Source organism: Manis javanica, chromosome 2 (genome assembly GCF_040802235.1).
Source record: "Manis javanica isolate MJ-LG chromosome 2, MJ_LKY, whole genome shotgun sequence".
Lineage (NCBI taxonomy): Eukaryota > Metazoa > Chordata > Mammalia > Pholidota > Manidae > Manis > Manis javanica.
In genome coordinates this window covers 70113905-70133013 of record NC_133157.1, presented here as the reverse complement: position 1 = coordinate 70133013, position 19109 = coordinate 70113905, and the positions used below count along the sequence as shown (strand labels likewise).

General features: G+C 37.7%; 1 protein-coding gene across 1 annotated transcript in view; it reads left to right on the top strand.

Moving 5' to 3' along the window:
* Positions 1 to 19109, top strand: part of ALDH1A1 (aldehyde dehydrogenase 1 family member A1) — a 55211-nt gene that overhangs the window by 20469 nt on the left and 15633 nt on the right. Inside the window, exons 3-9 of the mRNA XM_017673276.3 lie at positions 2188 to 2328; positions 4251 to 4380; positions 6003 to 6064; positions 8301 to 8429; positions 9779 to 9892; positions 14255 to 14357; positions 15930 to 16114. Coding sequence (XP_017528765.1) covers positions 2188 to 2328; positions 4251 to 4380; positions 6003 to 6064; positions 8301 to 8429; positions 9779 to 9892; positions 14255 to 14357; positions 15930 to 16114 — 864 coding nt within the window. The remainder of the gene's footprint in view (positions 1 to 2187; positions 2329 to 4250; positions 4381 to 6002; positions 6065 to 8300; positions 8430 to 9778; positions 9893 to 14254; positions 14358 to 15929; positions 16115 to 19109) is intronic.

The following is a 19109-nucleotide window of genomic DNA, read 5'->3' as shown; positions in this document are numbered from 1 at the left end:
TCTTTAGGTGGATGGGTGGGTGAATGGATGCCTCGCAGTTTGCCTAGCCAATAAGTAAGGAGCTAGAATTCAAATCTGAGTGGTTTTGTTCCAGAGCTATATATTAACTACCATTATTCTATTTCTGCACCTGGTGAGAGAAAATATAAGAAATGAGAAAAGGAGGAGAACATCATCGGAAGGACATAACCACCAGAAGGTCTTTGTTCATAGCAACAGGCTTCAGAAATATGGCAGAGATGCTTGTCTTAAAGCTATTTTATCTAGCTTTGAGACCAGGATGCCTGTGATCAACCATATCAGGCTAAGGCCAATGGCAGGTTACTGAGCAGAAAGATTCAAATGAAAGCTGTGCCACACAGCTCTGCCTAAACATTTAGCAGCATGTATTTTACAAGCTGAGGTACCCACAGATCTTACTGGCAACTTCATATTCTTGTGGTTTACTTTTTCTTCAAACTGAATACGACTGGGGAAAGATTAGAACCTATGGCAAAACAGTATCTGAATATAAGCAATCAATGTGATTAACAAATGCCCAAAATATGGCTGTATATGTATTTCTCAGGAAGGGCAATAATAATGTATATATTTTATTGCTTATACTCAAATCATACTTTTAAAAGTTGGACAGTGAAATACACAAATGTATGATGTTTTATGGGGAAAGAATGTTGGCTTATAGTTTCTAAATATTATCACTTAATCAGAGCAGATTATACTTCTAAAATATTCCTTTTGCGCCCCCCCCCATCATCTTAGTGTGGTGACAAATGCTGTAAAAATACTTTGTTTATATTTTAATTTTCAGACTCATACATTTGGGACTTCCTAATGGAATACAGCCTAAGGCAGGAGATACTAATTTGAAGTTCAAGATTTCCAAATTAGGAGGTGTCATCCTTGAATGGAGTTCAAATTAATTGTGGGTAACTTACAAAAAGTTTAGGACAATCCTTGCCTCATAGTCTCAAAGGAAATGATGTCTTCTGCAAAAAGCTACAACCTACTGGCCTAACATGTAGCCATGATTTGTGGAGCTCATGGAACACCATGTAGTAGCTAGTCCTATATACAAAAGAACCTTTTGTATATATATATATATATATATATTTTTTTTTTTGGTGAAAAAAAAAAGCTGATTTGATGGGAACAAAGAAGACGCACAAAATAGTAATGGAAGAGGTGGTGGTTTCTGAAGTAGTTTTTCTATAGGCACTCAGAAGAGATCTGAGCAGCGAGCTTTAGGGAATGTAGTGGCTGGGGTAGAGTGTGTAGGAAAGAACAGGACCAACAAACCCAGTTCAGGAAACAGTGTGAGTGAAGGCTACATCAATGGGGGCCAGAAGGCTAGACTGGGTGTGGAATTACTTGATCATTTGACTTTTGCTTGAATTAATGTAGTTTTAAGCAGTGCCTTAATAATAAAAAACTGACTCTGTTACCTAGTTAGCGATTGAAAAGGATCTCTTTGTACCCAGCTGGGAAATGAGAGGTTGTAATATAAGACCCTTCTCTACACCAGTTCCACTGCCTCTCTGTCTTTTTCCTCTTGTACAGGAGAAATGAGCCCATGTTTATAACATTTACTCTTCAATCATAAAACACAGTTCTTACTCACTCTTCAATGTGTTCTTCATGAGAGTGCACAGGTTATAGAGCCACCAGAGAGCCAAGAAGAGACTCGCTGTTTAGATCCCGAGCTTTCCCTGGAACCCTCCGTAATCGAGTCAGTAAAGCAGCACGATCAGTGGTGAGAAGCCAGGCAGCCACTTTCAGCTATTGACCTTGGGCAAATCTCTCTCTTTCTGCATTAGTGTCTTCACCTGTAAAATGGGAAATAAATGTATCTTATGAAATTGCTGAGAATTAAATGAGGTAACATGTATAAAGCAATTAGAACATGATCTGATACATTGTAAGCACTCTAAGGATAGCAACTATTAAAATATTATTATATTTCTATTCTAGAAAATCAAGTATGTACTATGTTGAACTCATCATGCTAAGGATTAGGCAACAGGTGTAATTCCAATATATGGTAGTTGCGTTGGTACAGTGTGCTCGAGTTGGGGCTAATGAAGACACAGTACCTGTTTCTGGGGAGCCTGGGTCTGCTTTATAAGGTTATTGCCATTGGATTTGCTAATATGTTTCACCTTCTGAGTTGAATTCTCTGACGTGCAGGAGGATGTTGACAAAGCAGTGAAAGCAGCGAGAAAGGCTTTTCAGATCGGCTCTCCATGGCGCACCATGGATGCTTCAGAGAGGGGACGGCTAATATACAAGCTGGCTGATTTAATTGAAAGAGATCGTCTGCTCCTGGCAGTGAGTATTCATCAAACTGGGGGAGTAACAAGATCTCTTGAAAGCATTTGTTGTTTGGGTTGGCAAGTTGCTTTGGTTTTAGTGATCGCTATGTGCTCTCTACAAACAAAACAAAAAGACTTCTACCAGCTCTTGTATGGGAACTAAACCACTGAGCTTATTCTCAGGTAGTAATCTACATTCTAGCTCTAGGAATGTTGATTTCTACTATTCCCACAGTAGATTCTAGTCTAACCCTTGGTAAACCCCAACTTAAACCAAATCAAACAGATCTGTTTCCTTTACTTAAGAATTTCTCAGAGCCTTTAACAAGGTCACATGCAGTGACTATCCTAGAATAATACATTGAGTTTCTCAAACATACTTGCCCACTGACCTCTTTCAATGGAAAATCTCAGAGTTTGTTAAAGGTGCCCATACTATTTCTCTGAAATTAATTTATTGCTCCTTAATCCAGTTCACCAAGACACTTAATAGAAGGCCACTTTTTCCCTTCCTGAAATGTCCATGTTCATAATGCTCTTGATTAAATTATGTTCTTTTCATGGGTGAAAAAGCAAAAATTAAAGAAAAATTCCAACAGTTCATGTGCTTATAAAAATTGTATGTTTATGCATACTGCCTTTTAAAAAAATTTTTAAGACTTAGATGGGTCAGCACATAAAATGGGTGAGGGAGGTATTTCCTTGTTTTCTTCTCAATTGGGCATTACAGTGAAGTCAATTTAATACAAACCAATACTAAATCAGATTTCAGAGTAAATTATTACTACCTTTAGAATCTTAAACTGGCAGTAACAGCGGCCTATAATTTTACAAAAATCAACATTAGCAATTACAGTTCACCAAAGGACTATTTATTACTCAAAGATTTAGCACAATTCAAAGTATATGAAAATAGAGAATTAGAAGGTATCTACAATAGAACTATATTAACGAAAATGTCCTGTAGGAAGAAAGTAGAATTTGCCAGAACTTAGTTACCCTTGTTTATCTGATCTGTGGATGAAGAGTGCTGACTGCCTCTGTCAGCACAGCACCTTAAGGGGGCAAAAGGAACAGGCATGCAAAAATCATATTTGATTAAATTTTGAGATGGCATACAATATAATACAGAGACAGAAGACTGAATAAACAGATGAGAAACAGCTTCCACAGTTTATCACCTGAACATTCCTGCCCCACCAGAACGTCAGGTGGCAAAGAGCTCTTTAAAGTTCTGCTTAAGAATACAGGCGAAGAGGCGAAGGAGAGGTCATCCTGAAGTGGTTGCAGACTTGGAACCAGACTTGGAACCAGAAAATGTCCAACTTCACTGCCTGACCATTCAAAACATAACTATGATCATGGTGGCAAACCTGGGAGTTTTATGATGAAAAATTCTGCTGAAGAACATTCATGGGTGAAAAGACCAAGGGTCATTTAAGTTTGTATGAATTGATTGGTTACATGCAGATGGAATGCAATACTTAAAATGATTATTGAGGCATCATTCACAATCATGGACACTAAATTGTCACAAAGGGTGTGAAATCTTGTTGGAATTCTGATTTGACTAAGGAGACAAGGTGCCACTCTCACCAGCTGTGTCTTTATCAAATTGTGACTAATTGTTAGAAATCTGGTTACTGGAGGATACTCAGAATGAAACAGAAGGAGCAGTAGAGTTTAGAAACCAGAATCTTACTACCCTTTCTATCCAGATCTTGCTATACGACTTTAAGCAAATCAAAACAAGTCATTTTAGCTTTTTTTTTTAGTATCCATTTTTTAAAAAGGAGGTCAGACTAGATGACTTACAGAATTTCTTCCATTTCCAAAAAAAAGTCTAGTACTGCACATGATTATTCAAAGTATTAGCTATATATTTTTAATCTAAGATTTTTATGAACATTTAGATTTGAGGTTTGATTTATTTTTCAGACAATGGAGTCTATGAACGCTGGAAAACTCTTTGCCAACGCCTATCTGATGGACTTAGGAGGCTGCATAAAAACATTACGATACTGTGCTGGGTGGGCTGACAAGATCCAGGGCCGTACAATACCGATCGGTAAGTTGCCTTGAGAAATTACTAGAGGTGAAAGTAGGGGAGGAGATTACTGTAGAGCTGAATAATTCCAAACTCTCTTTTTTAAATCTGTCAACCAAATAAGGCAAATTAATTTTCTCCTTGACTTTGAGACAATGCAGTTCTGAAGCCTGAAGTTCTGCTAAAATTCATCAAATGGCTTTTAAAATTGTGTCAGCATAATCATGCAGAGTATAACACTATAAATATTTCAGAAAATTATAGAGTAAAAACATTTGCATGCCCACAATTACTGACTTAAGGCAATTGCCTCTCTAAGGGCTCAAAGTTCTCAAAGCTGGCTTCTGAAATTATTTATTTGGGTTTTATTCCAATAGTGGCATTTATAACTTGTTCTGTAACACAATTATTTAAGCCTCGTTGCTTGCTCCAGTGAGAGTTACAGTCATTTGTGCCTGGTCTAACTCAGTATAGTTACAGCAGATTAATTAGACAAACCATTGGTTTGCTTCAAGGAGCTTCAAAGCAAGATAGGAATGTGTTTATAGCCCAATTTAAGAATTTATGAGTGAATGTGTATGTGTGTGTTTTAGTATTTTAGTAGAGTATGCACATAATAGGATAAGCATATTTAAAAAATATCACTTTGAAAAATATTATGGGTAGGATTTAATTCTTACAAACTCACTGACTGTTCAAATACAACCCCCTCCAGGACTGGCCCTGATGGGCATTTCCAATCTAATCTGAGCAGACAGCAGGTGAGAAGTGATAGCCCGGAAGTGAAAAGGGGATAGTGAGACCGCAATGATACCAAGAAATGTGGCCACTTTAGAAATTCTTAATTTACCCTTTGACAAAGTGGGAGAAGTCATTTAAAGCACAAATCGAGCTTGATAAGGCACCTTCTGCTATGATAGCCAGGACACTTCTGTGGGAACTAGAACAGAACACAGCAGGACTCGAAGCACCAGTGTAACAGAGCAGAACCCAAAGCATAAATTGAACCTTGGTAAATGTTCGCCTCAATCAATTTAGGAGCATAGGAATTAAGTCCAGATTGAAAAGACGTGTCTTTTACTTTTGGCATTTTTTTCCCATGGATTCAGAGAGTTTGCTTTCTTGTTTCATAGGCAAAAAAAGAACATTGTAGAACAAGCCAGTAAGAAAGGATTATTGCTGACAGGAAGAACTTTTTAGTTCTACTATTTTTTAATTTAACTATATTTTAAATTCTATTGTTTAAAAAAAGTCTCTACCATTTTCTGGCAAAATTTAGAGCTGCCAGAAACAGAACCTTAACAGTTCTTCTTCTTAAACCATGTACTTTTTTCTTCCTTTCTCATGAAAGAAAGGAACCTTTGAGAACAAGATGATCTACAAAATAGCTCTCCTGTGTAATAGAACTACATTTTCTTTCAGGTATTTTTCAATTTCACGTCTTTGCTTTGACTTCACTCAGTTTTACAGTTCCCCTCACTTCAAATTACTATTTGAAGGCTCAACTTTTCATTTGTAAATAATTGAAGATGTGGTTCTTTTCTTTTTGAATTATTGTCTCCACCTTCCTCTCATAACAGCCCAAATCACCATTTGGTGGATGTCAAGCCCATTTGTCTATAAGTGTGTATTTTATTTTCCAGATGGTGATTTTTTTACTTATACAAGACATGAGCCTGTTGGTGTGTGTGGCCAAATCATTCCTGTAAGTTGGTCTCCTGTATAATTCTCAATCTTTAAAAAGAAAAAAAAAAAGGAGTTCCAATTCTATTTCATTTGGTAACAAACCATTCACCAGCACAAATGGATCCTTAGATATTTACTGATTGTAGAGCAAATGTAGTAACTGTTGAAGTTGGGTCTCCCTGTGGCTGAATGCTTGGATATGAATTAGGTAGTCCAGAAACCTATCTATATCCTGATTTATCTCTTGAGTGTTTCAATATCACAGCATCAATAAATTTTAAACTTTCATGCTTGGTTTGTTTTTTTAAAAGCTGTAGCACATACTCTTTTTAATACCCATGTTTTATGTGTATATAACAGAGTCATCGCTGCTGGTGAGACAGGGACCGTGGGTGTAGTCAGAGTAGAGTGAGGGCCTCTGGAAAAAGCAAGGCAGGATATTTGCAGTCAGAGCAGTGTAACTACATGCAAGGAAACCCCCTACCAAAGCTCTGTGTTAAACATGAAGCACTGGAGTCATTCTTCAGTGAGATCAGTTAATATTCCCCAGATAAAGAAGAGTAGCACATGTTTTTATTATGCTAATCATTTATAATCATGTGTAAGATTCACCTTAGCATGCTAAAAGGCCCAGGCCTATGTGCTGTCTTCCCTCCTTCAGTTCTGATGAGGTGATTTTGCACACTGGACAACTAATTTAGCATGCAGGCCAGGCCATAAACAGCACAGTAAAAGGCAGGAAGGATTCCACCTTAAAGATAAGATTGCCTTTTAATACCCAAGAAGTTAAGACGTTAGAAATTCTTAACTGACTCTTTAGCAAACAATAAATACCTCAGCCCACCTTGGGGGCTGAGCAGGTGGCCTTATTTCATGTACCCTCAGACCAAGATGCTGATATCTCAGGGAGAAATCATCAGAGGAAGTTGCTTGTGTTAAGTTAATTCTAAATATTCTGGGACCACTTAATAAGTCCACACCCCTAAGCTTTTTTTACATGTTCTCGAAAAACCCTCAACTGCCTATAAAACACCTAGACAACACATCATCCCGGACTCTCTTGCCCCTCCTGGCATGAGCCAGGAACTCTGTCCTTTCACTTTATCTCTAATTAAAAGCCTGTACCTTGCTCTCCTATGTTGAGTGTTTGTGAAGCTCATTCTGGGACCTCTTGGAGGACAGTATCAACCAGAGTGTCCAAATCCTGAAAGAAAATCTTTAATTACAATGGAGGAAACTATTGGAAAATCTGTATGGAATACATTCTACTTTTAGATAAGAGGCTTTGATATTTCAAATTATTCTTAAAGAAGGCAATACTTTGAAGCAGAATCATGAAGATTTTCTTTAAAGCCCAACAAATAGGAGACGGTCTAAATGATTTCATCTGTAACTGACATATTCAAAAAAGCCATAATAGAAAGGTAGTTAAGTGACCTGCGGTTCTTAGATGAGGAAGTGGCAATGACTTATCTCTATCCCAATAAGATGGAAATGCATCCACATTGACCTTTTGAATGACATTGTTCCATTAGTTCAAAAATCCCAATAGAACTCACAAGAAACACATAATCCTGAATACTAATAATAGCTAATATTTTCTGCATGACTATGATGAACCAGTCTCTCTGTTAAGCACTCAGCTCACTTTCTCAATGAATGCTCAGGACAACCTTATGAAGCAGAGAGGACTTTTTCACCACTTACAGATGATGAAGTCATGCACAGAAAGCATGTAACTTGTCTGAGTGCACATGGCTGCAACTAACTGAGCTGAGATTTGAACCAAGCCTCTCAGCCTCCAGATCCTAGACTTCTTAGTCTTTAAGGAGATATATGTCTTAGAAATAAATGCTAATAAATATTATTATTGGGTAAATAGTTACAATAAATGGTCTGCAGGGAGGGAAGAGTAATCACACTTTATTAAACACAGATAACTTACTATATGTTTAATAGTAAGGCTTAATTTCTAAACCACACAGTGATTTTTTTTTCCTGGTAGGAAACATAAATCAAAATACCAACACTGATAAATTTTTATAGCTCCATTCCTCCATTTCTAGTTTATTTGGAGCATTTTAGCATTTATGAGTTGCTTTTAGCAATGAACTTAATTCAACTACACCAGATGATTACACAAAACTACTCCAATTATTATTTAGAATCTGTAGGGAGTGTGTAATGGAGAAGTTGGATTAGCAAATGTGACCTTCAGCAATACAAAGAATCTATTGTTATATATTGCTTTCTAGTGGAATTTCCCGTTGGTCATGTTCATTTGGAAGATAGGGCCTGCCCTTAGCTGCGGAAACACAGTGATTGTCAAACCAGCAGAGCAAACACCTCTCACTGCTCTTCATGTGGCATCTTTAATAAAAGAGGTAAGTTTACCAACTCAAAATATGCACAAGAACTCAGGAGTCCTACTTTACATTAGAAGATATCTTTTGGTGTTACTGTAAACTGCATTATCTGATGATGGCTCCTGTCCAGTGATGGGAACATATTCAGCATGGCTTCCAGCTAGGATTTCTGGCAGTCAGCCCTAATGAACCTCTGCCCAGATGGAGACAGGAAACCAGACTCAAAGCCTTCAGTCACCTTATGATCACTCTTTTGTTTCTTTATAGCCCAACTCTCATGAATGCAAATTAATATTGAAATTGATATAGCTTTCTTTCAATGTTGACATTTCTTTCTCTCATGTTAAAGCTGGTTTATAACTGCCAATAGTGGTCTGGAGGTTCACATTTATTTAACTAGTCCATCTGAAGCCCTGGGGGCCTCTGGGCAATATGTTTGCTATAATATTGGGCCACATTATTTTAAACACATCTGCCCATGAGGGGTATGTTTGTGTTCTCTTTCCTATTATGGTTTCCTCTGCATTTTTATCTTCTTGCTCAAAAACTAGCAAAATAGCACATGACATTTATTTTCATCAGCTATCCACATTGTGTTAATACCTTTTTTCTTGCAAATGATTTATTGTTTTTTGTCCTGCACATTTTACCAAAAATTAAAAGAACAAGCTTTAATCAGTAGAAACTTAATTTAGGAAATCTGAGCCCCTATCTTAAAACTATCCTTCACTTCAAATTTTAAAGAGGCAAAAGAGATGTCAAAATAAGGCATTTTCATGCAAATACCATGAAATGTTAATGTGCCAATCCCAGTTGCCACCCTGTTTTCTACCTGAGAATTCTTCAACAAGGAATGAAATTAATATGTGAAGCTGGATCATGCATGGGATGATGGTACTTACCTAACATTTTACTGATTAAATAATGCCAATGGGAATATGTAACCCAGTTAGCATGCCCTAAACAATCGAAAGCTAGAACCTAAAAATGTGAGATCCTTTTAGCTTTTTATTTTTTTGATTTCCTTCTATGCGAGTAATTGACCAGACTTTTTAATATATATTACCATTTTGGGTCACTATCATGAAATTTGAGACAGCCATTATTGGGGCAATGATCCATAAAAGTCAAATATATACTTACCCTAGGGAGAAATAGTCCCTCAGAAGTGCAACCCTTGAGGTTATTTTAAGTGGGCCAAGAAAGGAAATAATAATAAAAATAATAAGACCCCTCAAGTGAATCTTTCTTGGTAGAAAAACTCATAAGGTTAGCATAAGAGGCAGCTTTGATCCCACACCCTCCTCTCTTTTTCATAAAATTAAATTCTCAGTTCCATTGTAACTTTTCGAATTTTTATCTTTCAGGCAGGGTTTCCTCCCGGAGTGGTGAATGTTGTACCTGGTTATGGCCCTACTGCAGGGGCAGCCATTTCTTCTCACATGGATATAGACAAAGTGGCTTTCACAGGATCTACAGAGGTAACATCATTGACAATAGTGAGGAATAGCTGCCTCTGCAGCCGTCAGGATCATGTTTTATGTAACTGTTTTTAAGCCGACATTTCCTTAAAACAAAAGTTCTTTTTAATGATTTGTTCCCCACTCTAGCCTTCAAACATATTTACAGAACATGAGCAGATACAGTGGAGATGAAATGAAATACCTATTACAAATTCAGAAGGACTGGAGCAACTATTTCTAGTGTATGCATTACTTTCCCTGACAAGAAATATTACTGATTAGACCTTGTCATTTGATTAGTACAGTTTATAGTAGAAAATATAAATTAGGCCACAATGACTTGAATGAATGCGTGTAATTTTACCCAGTAGGTTATGAAAATTAAATAGCAGAGCCTCATTCTTAGCTCCTTATTTGGGGCTCTCTCTTCCCCAAACATTCTTCAAGGGAGCCAGCAGCTCAGCTTCTCTGAAAGTTATTCCTGGTCCAGCCTAACTTTTCTGCCTCTCTGGCTCCAGCTTGGCTAGAAGGATAAAAGATAGGACTCCAGCCTTAAGCATGGCAAGAAAGGGCAGGAGGGAAAGGGGGATCAGCCTGGAAGGTGGATTTCGGGAGAATGGATTCCCACCCACTGAGATGATTGTTGCAAAGCAAAAAGTATGGTGAAATCCTACTGCATCTAACAAAAACTGTTCTGAGTCAGTCTGTTAGGTTAGTGACATTGTTAGACATTCAACATAAAATATAGTACATGCCTTTTACTGGTACATGCACAGAAGATGAAGAATGAGAATAACCCCTTCTTACAAAGTTGCTGACGCAAGTAAGAATTAAGGCAGGATAAGACAAGATGTCTGCAGAGTGCTGTCAGGGTGTTTGCAGAAAGCAGTGATGATGTCTAAATGGGTGCTGCAACTTGCTCTGGGTTTTGAAGAATGGTTCCTTTTTTTTAACTCCCTGGAGATTGAGAAGAAAGAAGAACATTCTAGATAGAGAGGAGAGGCCCATTTGAATATTTTTACTCCTATTTAGCCACTCCAATATAAAGAAACATTTACATAGAGAACTAAAATGGTAGAAAATCAAATCTTATTTTTTAAATCTTTTTTAAACTAGTTACATAAATACGTATACTTTTTATTATTTTTATTGATATAGAATAGGAAAATTTACATTCTGCAGACCCCTAACTGAGGCCGGGGAAAGTCAATCCCACATTCAGGATTCCATGGACACAGTAATTGGAAATGTTGCACATAGGGCAATCTATTAAAAATTGGTAAAGTCACAAGTTGAAGTCATAGCGGAGGAGGTAAAGGCAGGAGGACACCAATTCCTCAGCCTAACATTCTAGACCTTTCCCCATAGAGATTCCATATATATTTCCTGCTCTAGATCTCACACCTACTCCCTTCCCCAGTCTGCACCAGGGACTACCATGCCCGGATCCCCTCTCCAGCACGGCTGCCTGTTGTTTTGGCTCATCCCTGAGCCCCTACAGTATACTGGGGGCACCAAACCTGCCCCCAAGCCCATGAGATTAGGAGACTAGGAAGCAACTGAGTTCAAATTCTGACCCCACCCCTCCTAGAAGTGTGGCTTCCAAAAGTTATATATCTTTGCTAAATACGAATTTCTTCATTTGCAAAATGAGAGCTACTTCATCAAGTTGTACTGGATACAATTGAATGAGCTAATGAGTAATAAAACATCTCCCACTCTACCAAGTGCTCAGTAAGTGGCATGAGTATTATATGTGTTGTGAAGAGGTCTCCTCTATTTCATCTCTGCCCCAATACTGTCTGATTATACTGTGTATCTCTTCATTCCCCCAGGCTTTTGCTTCTTTGTGGCCACACCTGCTCTATCTTGACTCCCACTGTGTGGTAGCTCTGTGACTTTTCTCTGCAGTCCCAGGAGCATCCTGAATTTAAAAGCTCCGCATTTTGTCCCCACAGCCCACAGCATATCATCATGATGGCACATACTCATTGCTTGCCATGTCTCTCTTCTTTCCGCCTATCCTCACACACTATCTTATTTATCGTTTTCTCCAGAAACCAGTACAGTCACTGCTTCCGAAGAAGTATTAAAGGATTAAATGTGAATTAAGTACTAAAGAATCAAATATGAAATAATTAGGATGGTTTTAGAAGCCACACAGAAAAATCAGTCTTTATGGGTTCTCTTTTAACTTCTGGTTTATTGCTTGGCAGATAGTAGGGAACTTACCAGACACCATGAAAGAGGCAAACAACAGATGATATTTTTCATGGTCATTGTAGCAATGACCCTCATTCTAAAAATGCTTCTGGCAAGGTAAGGATTCTGATGTTCCGTTGGGCTGATCCAAGATGGAATCCAACCCACATTGCCTAGGATGTGATAAGTTGGAACATTTTCATGAACACTTGATGCTTCTGTCCTACAAGGTCATGCCACAATATCATGGAACATACTATCTTAATCATTCTTATCTTTTCTTCATTGCAGACCTCTTTGAGAAAAACGATGAACCTTTACTTTTTTTCCAAATAAGGAAGCAAAATCTTTGGGTAAAAATGGGTGTTTCCTTGTTCTGGCACTAGTTAGACCTTTGGGAAAACTCAAATAAACCTTTAATTTGCCATCTGAACTTCAGCTAAGCTGAATTGTAACCTTTCTCCTTCTTTCTTACTTCTAACCATTCCTCCCACTAGTTCGCTTGACATCTGTAGCTATTAGAAAAATGCCTCTGATTTACTCCCTTCCCCAAGACAAAAATTATCTACTTTAACAAAGTTTGTCCAGTAAGCCCCTCTAAGTTAAAAAAAAAAAAAGAAAAAGGAGCAGAAAACAAAAGATAAAAAATTGCATAAATTATGTGGAGAATTCAGAGGAGGAAAGGCAATGAATATCATCTAGGAAGCAGAAAATTCTTAATCACCTTAAATGAAAATTCAGTTTTTTGAAAGTAGTCACAAGAAGTATGCTGTGGAAGAAAAATGGGGGAAAAGAGAAATTTCAGACAGGATTCTCCACTGTAAGTCTACTTTGAGTTATTTTATTAACCTACATATAAGGGTTTGGTTTAGTGCATGAAGTGTTTAAATTAGATAAAACATTAGCGGACTGATTAGTGCTCTGCTCTGTGATACACAGTAGCGGTCAGGTCAGCAGCCACCTAAAATTTAAACATATACTCAGCAAGCATCTACCCATCTTTTGTTCAGCTGGGATGGAAACTTTTTATGAAAATCTGATGTGCAGAGTAGGAAACTAGATCCAGAGAATAAAAGAAGCAGGATGAAATGAATCATTTCTTAAAGAGAAAAGCAAAGACCATTTTAGTGTATTAAAACTTCAATAAAAATAATAAAGAGAAATAGTCCTAAAACAGGCCAACTTTTAGAAACGGAAAAATGAAACAATGTACAGAAAATAATCTTGCGGGGAAGTGATCCACAAAGTAAAAGGGAAAAAAAAAAGAAAACAATGTCTTTCTCTGAAGAGAGGCAACTAGCATTAAAGAAGAAACCAGAACAGTAGGATTGCAGCTAACTTTAGTAGCAGCACAGAGCACAGATCCAATGTCCTTCTTCTAATTCCGCTCTTCAAAGGTGTGGAGGGACAGTGGGAAAGAGAGGGAGAAAGAGAGAGACCGAGACAGAGAGAGAGAGAGAGAGAGATCTGCCAGTCAATCAACTGTCAAAGGAGGTCACTGTGATGGACAGTCAGATGTAATGATAGGACACTGTCACTGCTACCAAGAAGGTGACATCTGTTTGAGAAATTGATACGGATACAAATAATACAATACAAGGGAGACTCTGAAGGGGTTCTCACGACTTTGAAAGGTCAGAGGAAGCAAGGGTTGTTCACGTCTGCCTAGAGTCATCAGAGAAGGCATCACAGGAGCTAAGAGCTGAGCTGGACCCCAGGGGAGGGGAGGGCGAGAAGCAGCCCAGGTCAGGGTGGGCGTACAAGGAGGAAGAGAGAGAGATGAGAGTCAGGGAGGAGTGAGATGCTAGTGTGTCTGGATAGAGCTTTCTGGACTTCAGTAGAAGAATGAAGTCAATAGGTAAGGTTTGGTTGAATCATGGTATGTCACATCAATTGGTAAAAACATGAAGCTCTGATTAAAACGAAAATAACCCCCTGTCTAGCCACAGACCTCAAGATCAGCTATCATGTTCTATATATCTTTTCTCATGAGTCTGTTTCTGATTCATCATGTTTATGCTTGAACAGAGGAGCTTTTGATATCTGAAAGATGCCATTCAGTATTTCTCCCTAATGACACTTCACTGTGGCCCAAACATTGTATAAATTTAAAATGCTAAATGAACCTGCCTTCATGAAAGCAGATTAAGCCTCCTCTTTTGTAATGTTCCATTTCAGGTTGGCAAAATCATCAAACAAGCTGCTGGGATGAGCAACCTGAAGAGGGTGACCCTGGAGCTCGGGGGCAAGAGCCCCTGCATCGTGCTTGCTGACGCCGACTGTGAGTAAAGGCCACTCTGCTGACTTTCCGCCCTTCACCTTGTCTGGTGTCTGGTCGTGCGGTACAATACCGTACAAAGTTTCCCAAAGGGTTTGCTTCTAAGGTCAAAGGGCCAAAAATTACTCATGAAAATCTCTTCAACTATCCTAAAGTTTTAACACCTGGATAAGTCTAACACAGGTACAATTCCCTTCTGGTTTGAAATAAATTACCATTTTCTCAGCTGAACTCGAAACAAACTGTTTTGTATTTAGGGACCATGATGTGTCTTTTAAGACTCCACATCTTTAAATATTAACATTGCTTTAAGCATGGTAGGATGGCCTCAGATATGTTGGGCTGAGACCAATTGGGGAATGGGAAGTTTTACATTTGGCAACTCCCTTCCCTCTGGATCTAACCTTCATTAAATGAAATGACCAGAAGAAAATGACAATCTATTAACAATCTCTCTTTTTCTTTTTCTAGCAAGTGTAATTGAATTTACATATATTAAATCTATAATTATAATATGACTCCACTGTACAATATCCCAAGTTCACTCTGATTACATTCTTGAGTAGAATCCCACAATTATTTCCTCAGCAGAAACAGATGGTCAAACATTTCTCTAACTCTGTTTAACAACTGCATTATTGGTATGAGGCAATAAACACAAAAGGCTTATGGAACTGGCCTCTGGTGTTATTGTGATATTAACTGAAGCGTTTTAGGGCGCACTACCTCGTGAGATAGTCTACAAATATGACAAGATTCCTGATTGACTAAACCTCTCTATAAAATGCTTCCACTTCAACTTAAGTAGGTGATGTTAGTTCACAGAATAAACGTAACAATACCCAATCGCTATAATGTTGAACTAAATCTTGAACATTCAGAGAATTTTAACACAAAGAAAGTTTTCTTCTGGTTGTTTAGGATATGATAATAAAGCTACCTACTACTCCCCTTGAATACCCATTCTACCACCTGAAATACAACGATAAGAAGAGCTTATAGGCGTATATATAAAATAACATGGCATACTTTAAATAGAGCTAGAAAATATTTGTCCTAGAATAGAGTTGAAAGTTTTCTGAGGATTGGTGAATGTTATTTTTTTCAGGAATATCCATTTTTCTATTGATCCACGTATCTAAGAATGTTTTCTTAGAAATTACTTAATGCAATGAATATTTCACATTTTCTTTGTCACTTAGTTAGAACCTGAGGCCTGAAAGAAATAGTCACAGTCACCTAACTTTATAAATGGAGATATTAGTAAGAATCATTTGCCATGAAATGTGATCTTAGGACACTTCCTACATTCTTGGTAATGTCCACATTAAATTATAATGAGAACCACCATTTTTTTCAGACTCTGTCATTTGTTGTTTTCAAATCCATGGCAAGTAAAGAATCAAAAAAGTTCATTTGTCACCTGGCTCGTACGAGGTAGAATTTATTGAATCTATGTCTGACTATATAACTTAGGATTTTTCTCTGCCACCACCTACTGCTTCTGAAAAAGATGTACAAAAATAGATAATCTTTAGAAATATCTCCTCTTTAACATGAACGTGTTCTCTGCAGTGGACAACGCTGTTGAGTTTGCGCACCATGGGGTATTCTACCACCAGGGCCAGTGTTGCATAGCAGCATCGAGGCTTTTCGTGGAAGAGTCGATTTATGATGAGTTTGTTCGAAGGAGTGTTGAACGGGCTAAAAAGTATGTTCTTGGAAATCCTCTGACCCCGGGAGTCAATCAAGGCCCTCAAGTGAGTATCCAATAAAAAGAACAGCATTCCAGGTACCAAGAATAAAGTATCCTCTGTAGGTCTAGTTTGTACTGAACAAGATTACTTCCAACCATGAGTCTTCCTAGGTGATGGTATAGTATCAGTTTGGTGATTGAAAAAACCATAGCTTTAAATCCCCCTCGTTTTGGTGTTGCCCAGTTTTCATGTTGCAAAACCATGTAAGGGGTGTGTGGGGAATTTAAAATATGAGGAAAAATTTTAAATGCTGTAAATTTCTTGTTCTCCTCAATCTGCCTACCTCTTGATGTCTGTATTCAGTTTTCTATCCACTTGGAAGTTCCTATTCAATCCCACCATTTTTCCCCCCAAATCTGGCCTTTGTCTCAGCTTCCATCTCACAGATACAGGTGGTAGCATGCCTGTAAGTCCTCTCCAGAGTCTTCAGGTACTCTGACTGACCTTGTTACAGTAGCACAAGTGTCCTGAAAGTCCTGAGTTTCTGGGTTTGTGGCAAACTTCACATTTTTGTTGGTAAAGCCCAGCTGTTCAGTAGAGTTGCCATTTTCTCCTTTCTACTTAGAACCATTATCAAGAAGAGTGTCTCTATTATACAAAGGCCACCTTTCCCTCTGCCCTACACACTTCTCTGTTCCCTGTCTGTTACACAAGTTCTTGAGTCTTTGGTTCTGACTTTACTCCTGCCCTTTGGGATCTTGATTTAGAGCAGTGATTCTCAACTGGGGCCAATTTTCCTCTCTCTCCCCTAAAGAGACATTTGGCAATATCTGAGACATTTTTAGTCATCACAAAAACCAGGGGAGAGGGCTGGTTCAACTGGCTTCTAGTGAGAAGAGGTCAGAGATGCTACAAAACATTTTATAATGCACAGACAATCCCAATACAAAGAGTTATCTGACTCAAAATGCCAATAAGGCCACAGTTGAGAGATCCTGTTCTTGAGTCTAGCTATTAAACTTAGAGGCTTTTGTCTTTAACACTAAAAATTATACACCTTTCCATGCTTTTTATTTGAAACAAACACTATCCTTAACTTATTTGCTAAGCCAAAAATAAATTTGATTAACCAAAGTTTATTGAACACTATCAGATGAGCCCTGGGACTGGTTCCTGGAAATGACAAAAGGAGTAAAGGGGATGTGCTACTCGACCTTATGGAGTTTGCAGTGAGGATTAGTTAAAACTCAGGTGCTGGCTTGGATTTTCCTGCTAATGCCAGGATATCCAAGTATGATAATCTTAGGATTTAGGCAATGACAAATATTGAAACCTAAAAGCCCTAAAATAATGTAGCTGGCAAATGAAGTAATAAGTTGTTTTATCTTTATTCCATTATGTTTTATTTTTGTCTTTGTGTTAATTGCTAATTTTGTTCATATTTGGTACCTTTGCAAATGAGTGCCAAGCCATATATCTAATTCAATTCTGACTTGGTCTCTCATTCCAAGAAAAGATGAAATTCTAAGTTTTCAGTTGTGATTGTCTTTCTCTAAATATTTATCTATTAACCCAAGTAAAAACAAAGCACTTTTCCCATTTGGTGTATCTATAAGTAGGTAGATAGATGATTGATAGCTGGATAGATACATACATACATATAGATAGATAGATAGAGGTAGCTCTGAAAAAGAGAGGGAAAGAGAGGGGGAAGGAAGGGGACTAGAATATCTAAGACAACAATATTGAACATTGTGGGGCAATACCCCTAGGGGATCTGCACAAGTCAATCAGAGGCTCAAAAATTGATCTAGAACACATCTTTATTTCTAAGAGAAAAAATTTTAAGTGGACTTTAAGAAAATTCCTATTCATAAGATTCCTAAGTAAATAATCCAGTGATTTAGCTTCTTAATATATAATTTTAATCCCTATAAATGAAAAGATTTTTGTCACAGATTGCAGTGAGTAAGTAGCCTTGTTGACACTTTGAGAACTAAAACCTTGAAAAGCCCATGGGGCTTCTTTACCCTTAAAATTATGTATGTGTTGTTTTAAGGAAGAGCTTATATATATTAGATATATATAAATTCTTCATTGGTAAAGGGCTCTTTCAGTTTGATTTCATAGACCAAAATGTGAATTTCCTTAAAAACTTGGAAAAATCAGTATTTTCATTTGAAAAAAGAAGTGATGTTATCTACATAAATTGCAGAATAAAACAACATTATCAGCAGAGTCACATTTTATCCTAGTGTGAAGAGATAGGCTTTGGAGTTAGAGACTGGATTTTAAATCTAATTTCCCTGAGGCTTTGTTTCCTCATCTGTAAAATGGAAGTAGTAATAACCATCTTGAGGGGTCACTGTGTAGTGAAATGAGACATCTATATAAAACATCTATCTGAGTACCTGGTTCACAGTGCATGCTCAAGTGTCTGTTAAATAAATGAGAATCACATGCTTCCACTCATACCTATCTAGGGTGACAACTATTATCACAGGTCAATAACTTTGTATGTCTATTCTCATTGCTTTTATTGATCTATGGTTTCCAAGTAGTTTGAGAGATTTGTCACTGTCATTTCTCAATTTATCTTCTTTTTCAACTCATTAACCCAAAGGAAAAAAACATTTTGTACATTTGAGCATATCAAAATGTATACTTTGGGAGTGTTAAAACAATATCATGCCCTATTACATTTCATAGATGTGTCCATGAGCTAATGGCCCATTACACAGTATAGAGCCCCTGCTACATCCTAGCATCACTGAAAAGTTCCTGACGACCAAAAAGAAGGCCAAATTCAGATATGGTCAATCTGAAACCTTATGAGGAAGGTTTGTGGTATGGTGAACCAAAATAAGCCAGACCCAACTGAATATGTCCCTAAGCATAACTGGAAATTTCTGTCACTGGTCCTAAACTCTAGAGCAATGTTCTCCGTCATCCCTGTGCATGTGAATCACTGGAGGGTCTTGTGAAAATGCAAATTCTGATGCAGTATGTCCAGGGTGAGGCCCAACAAGTGCATTTCACTACAGAATAATGACAGCTG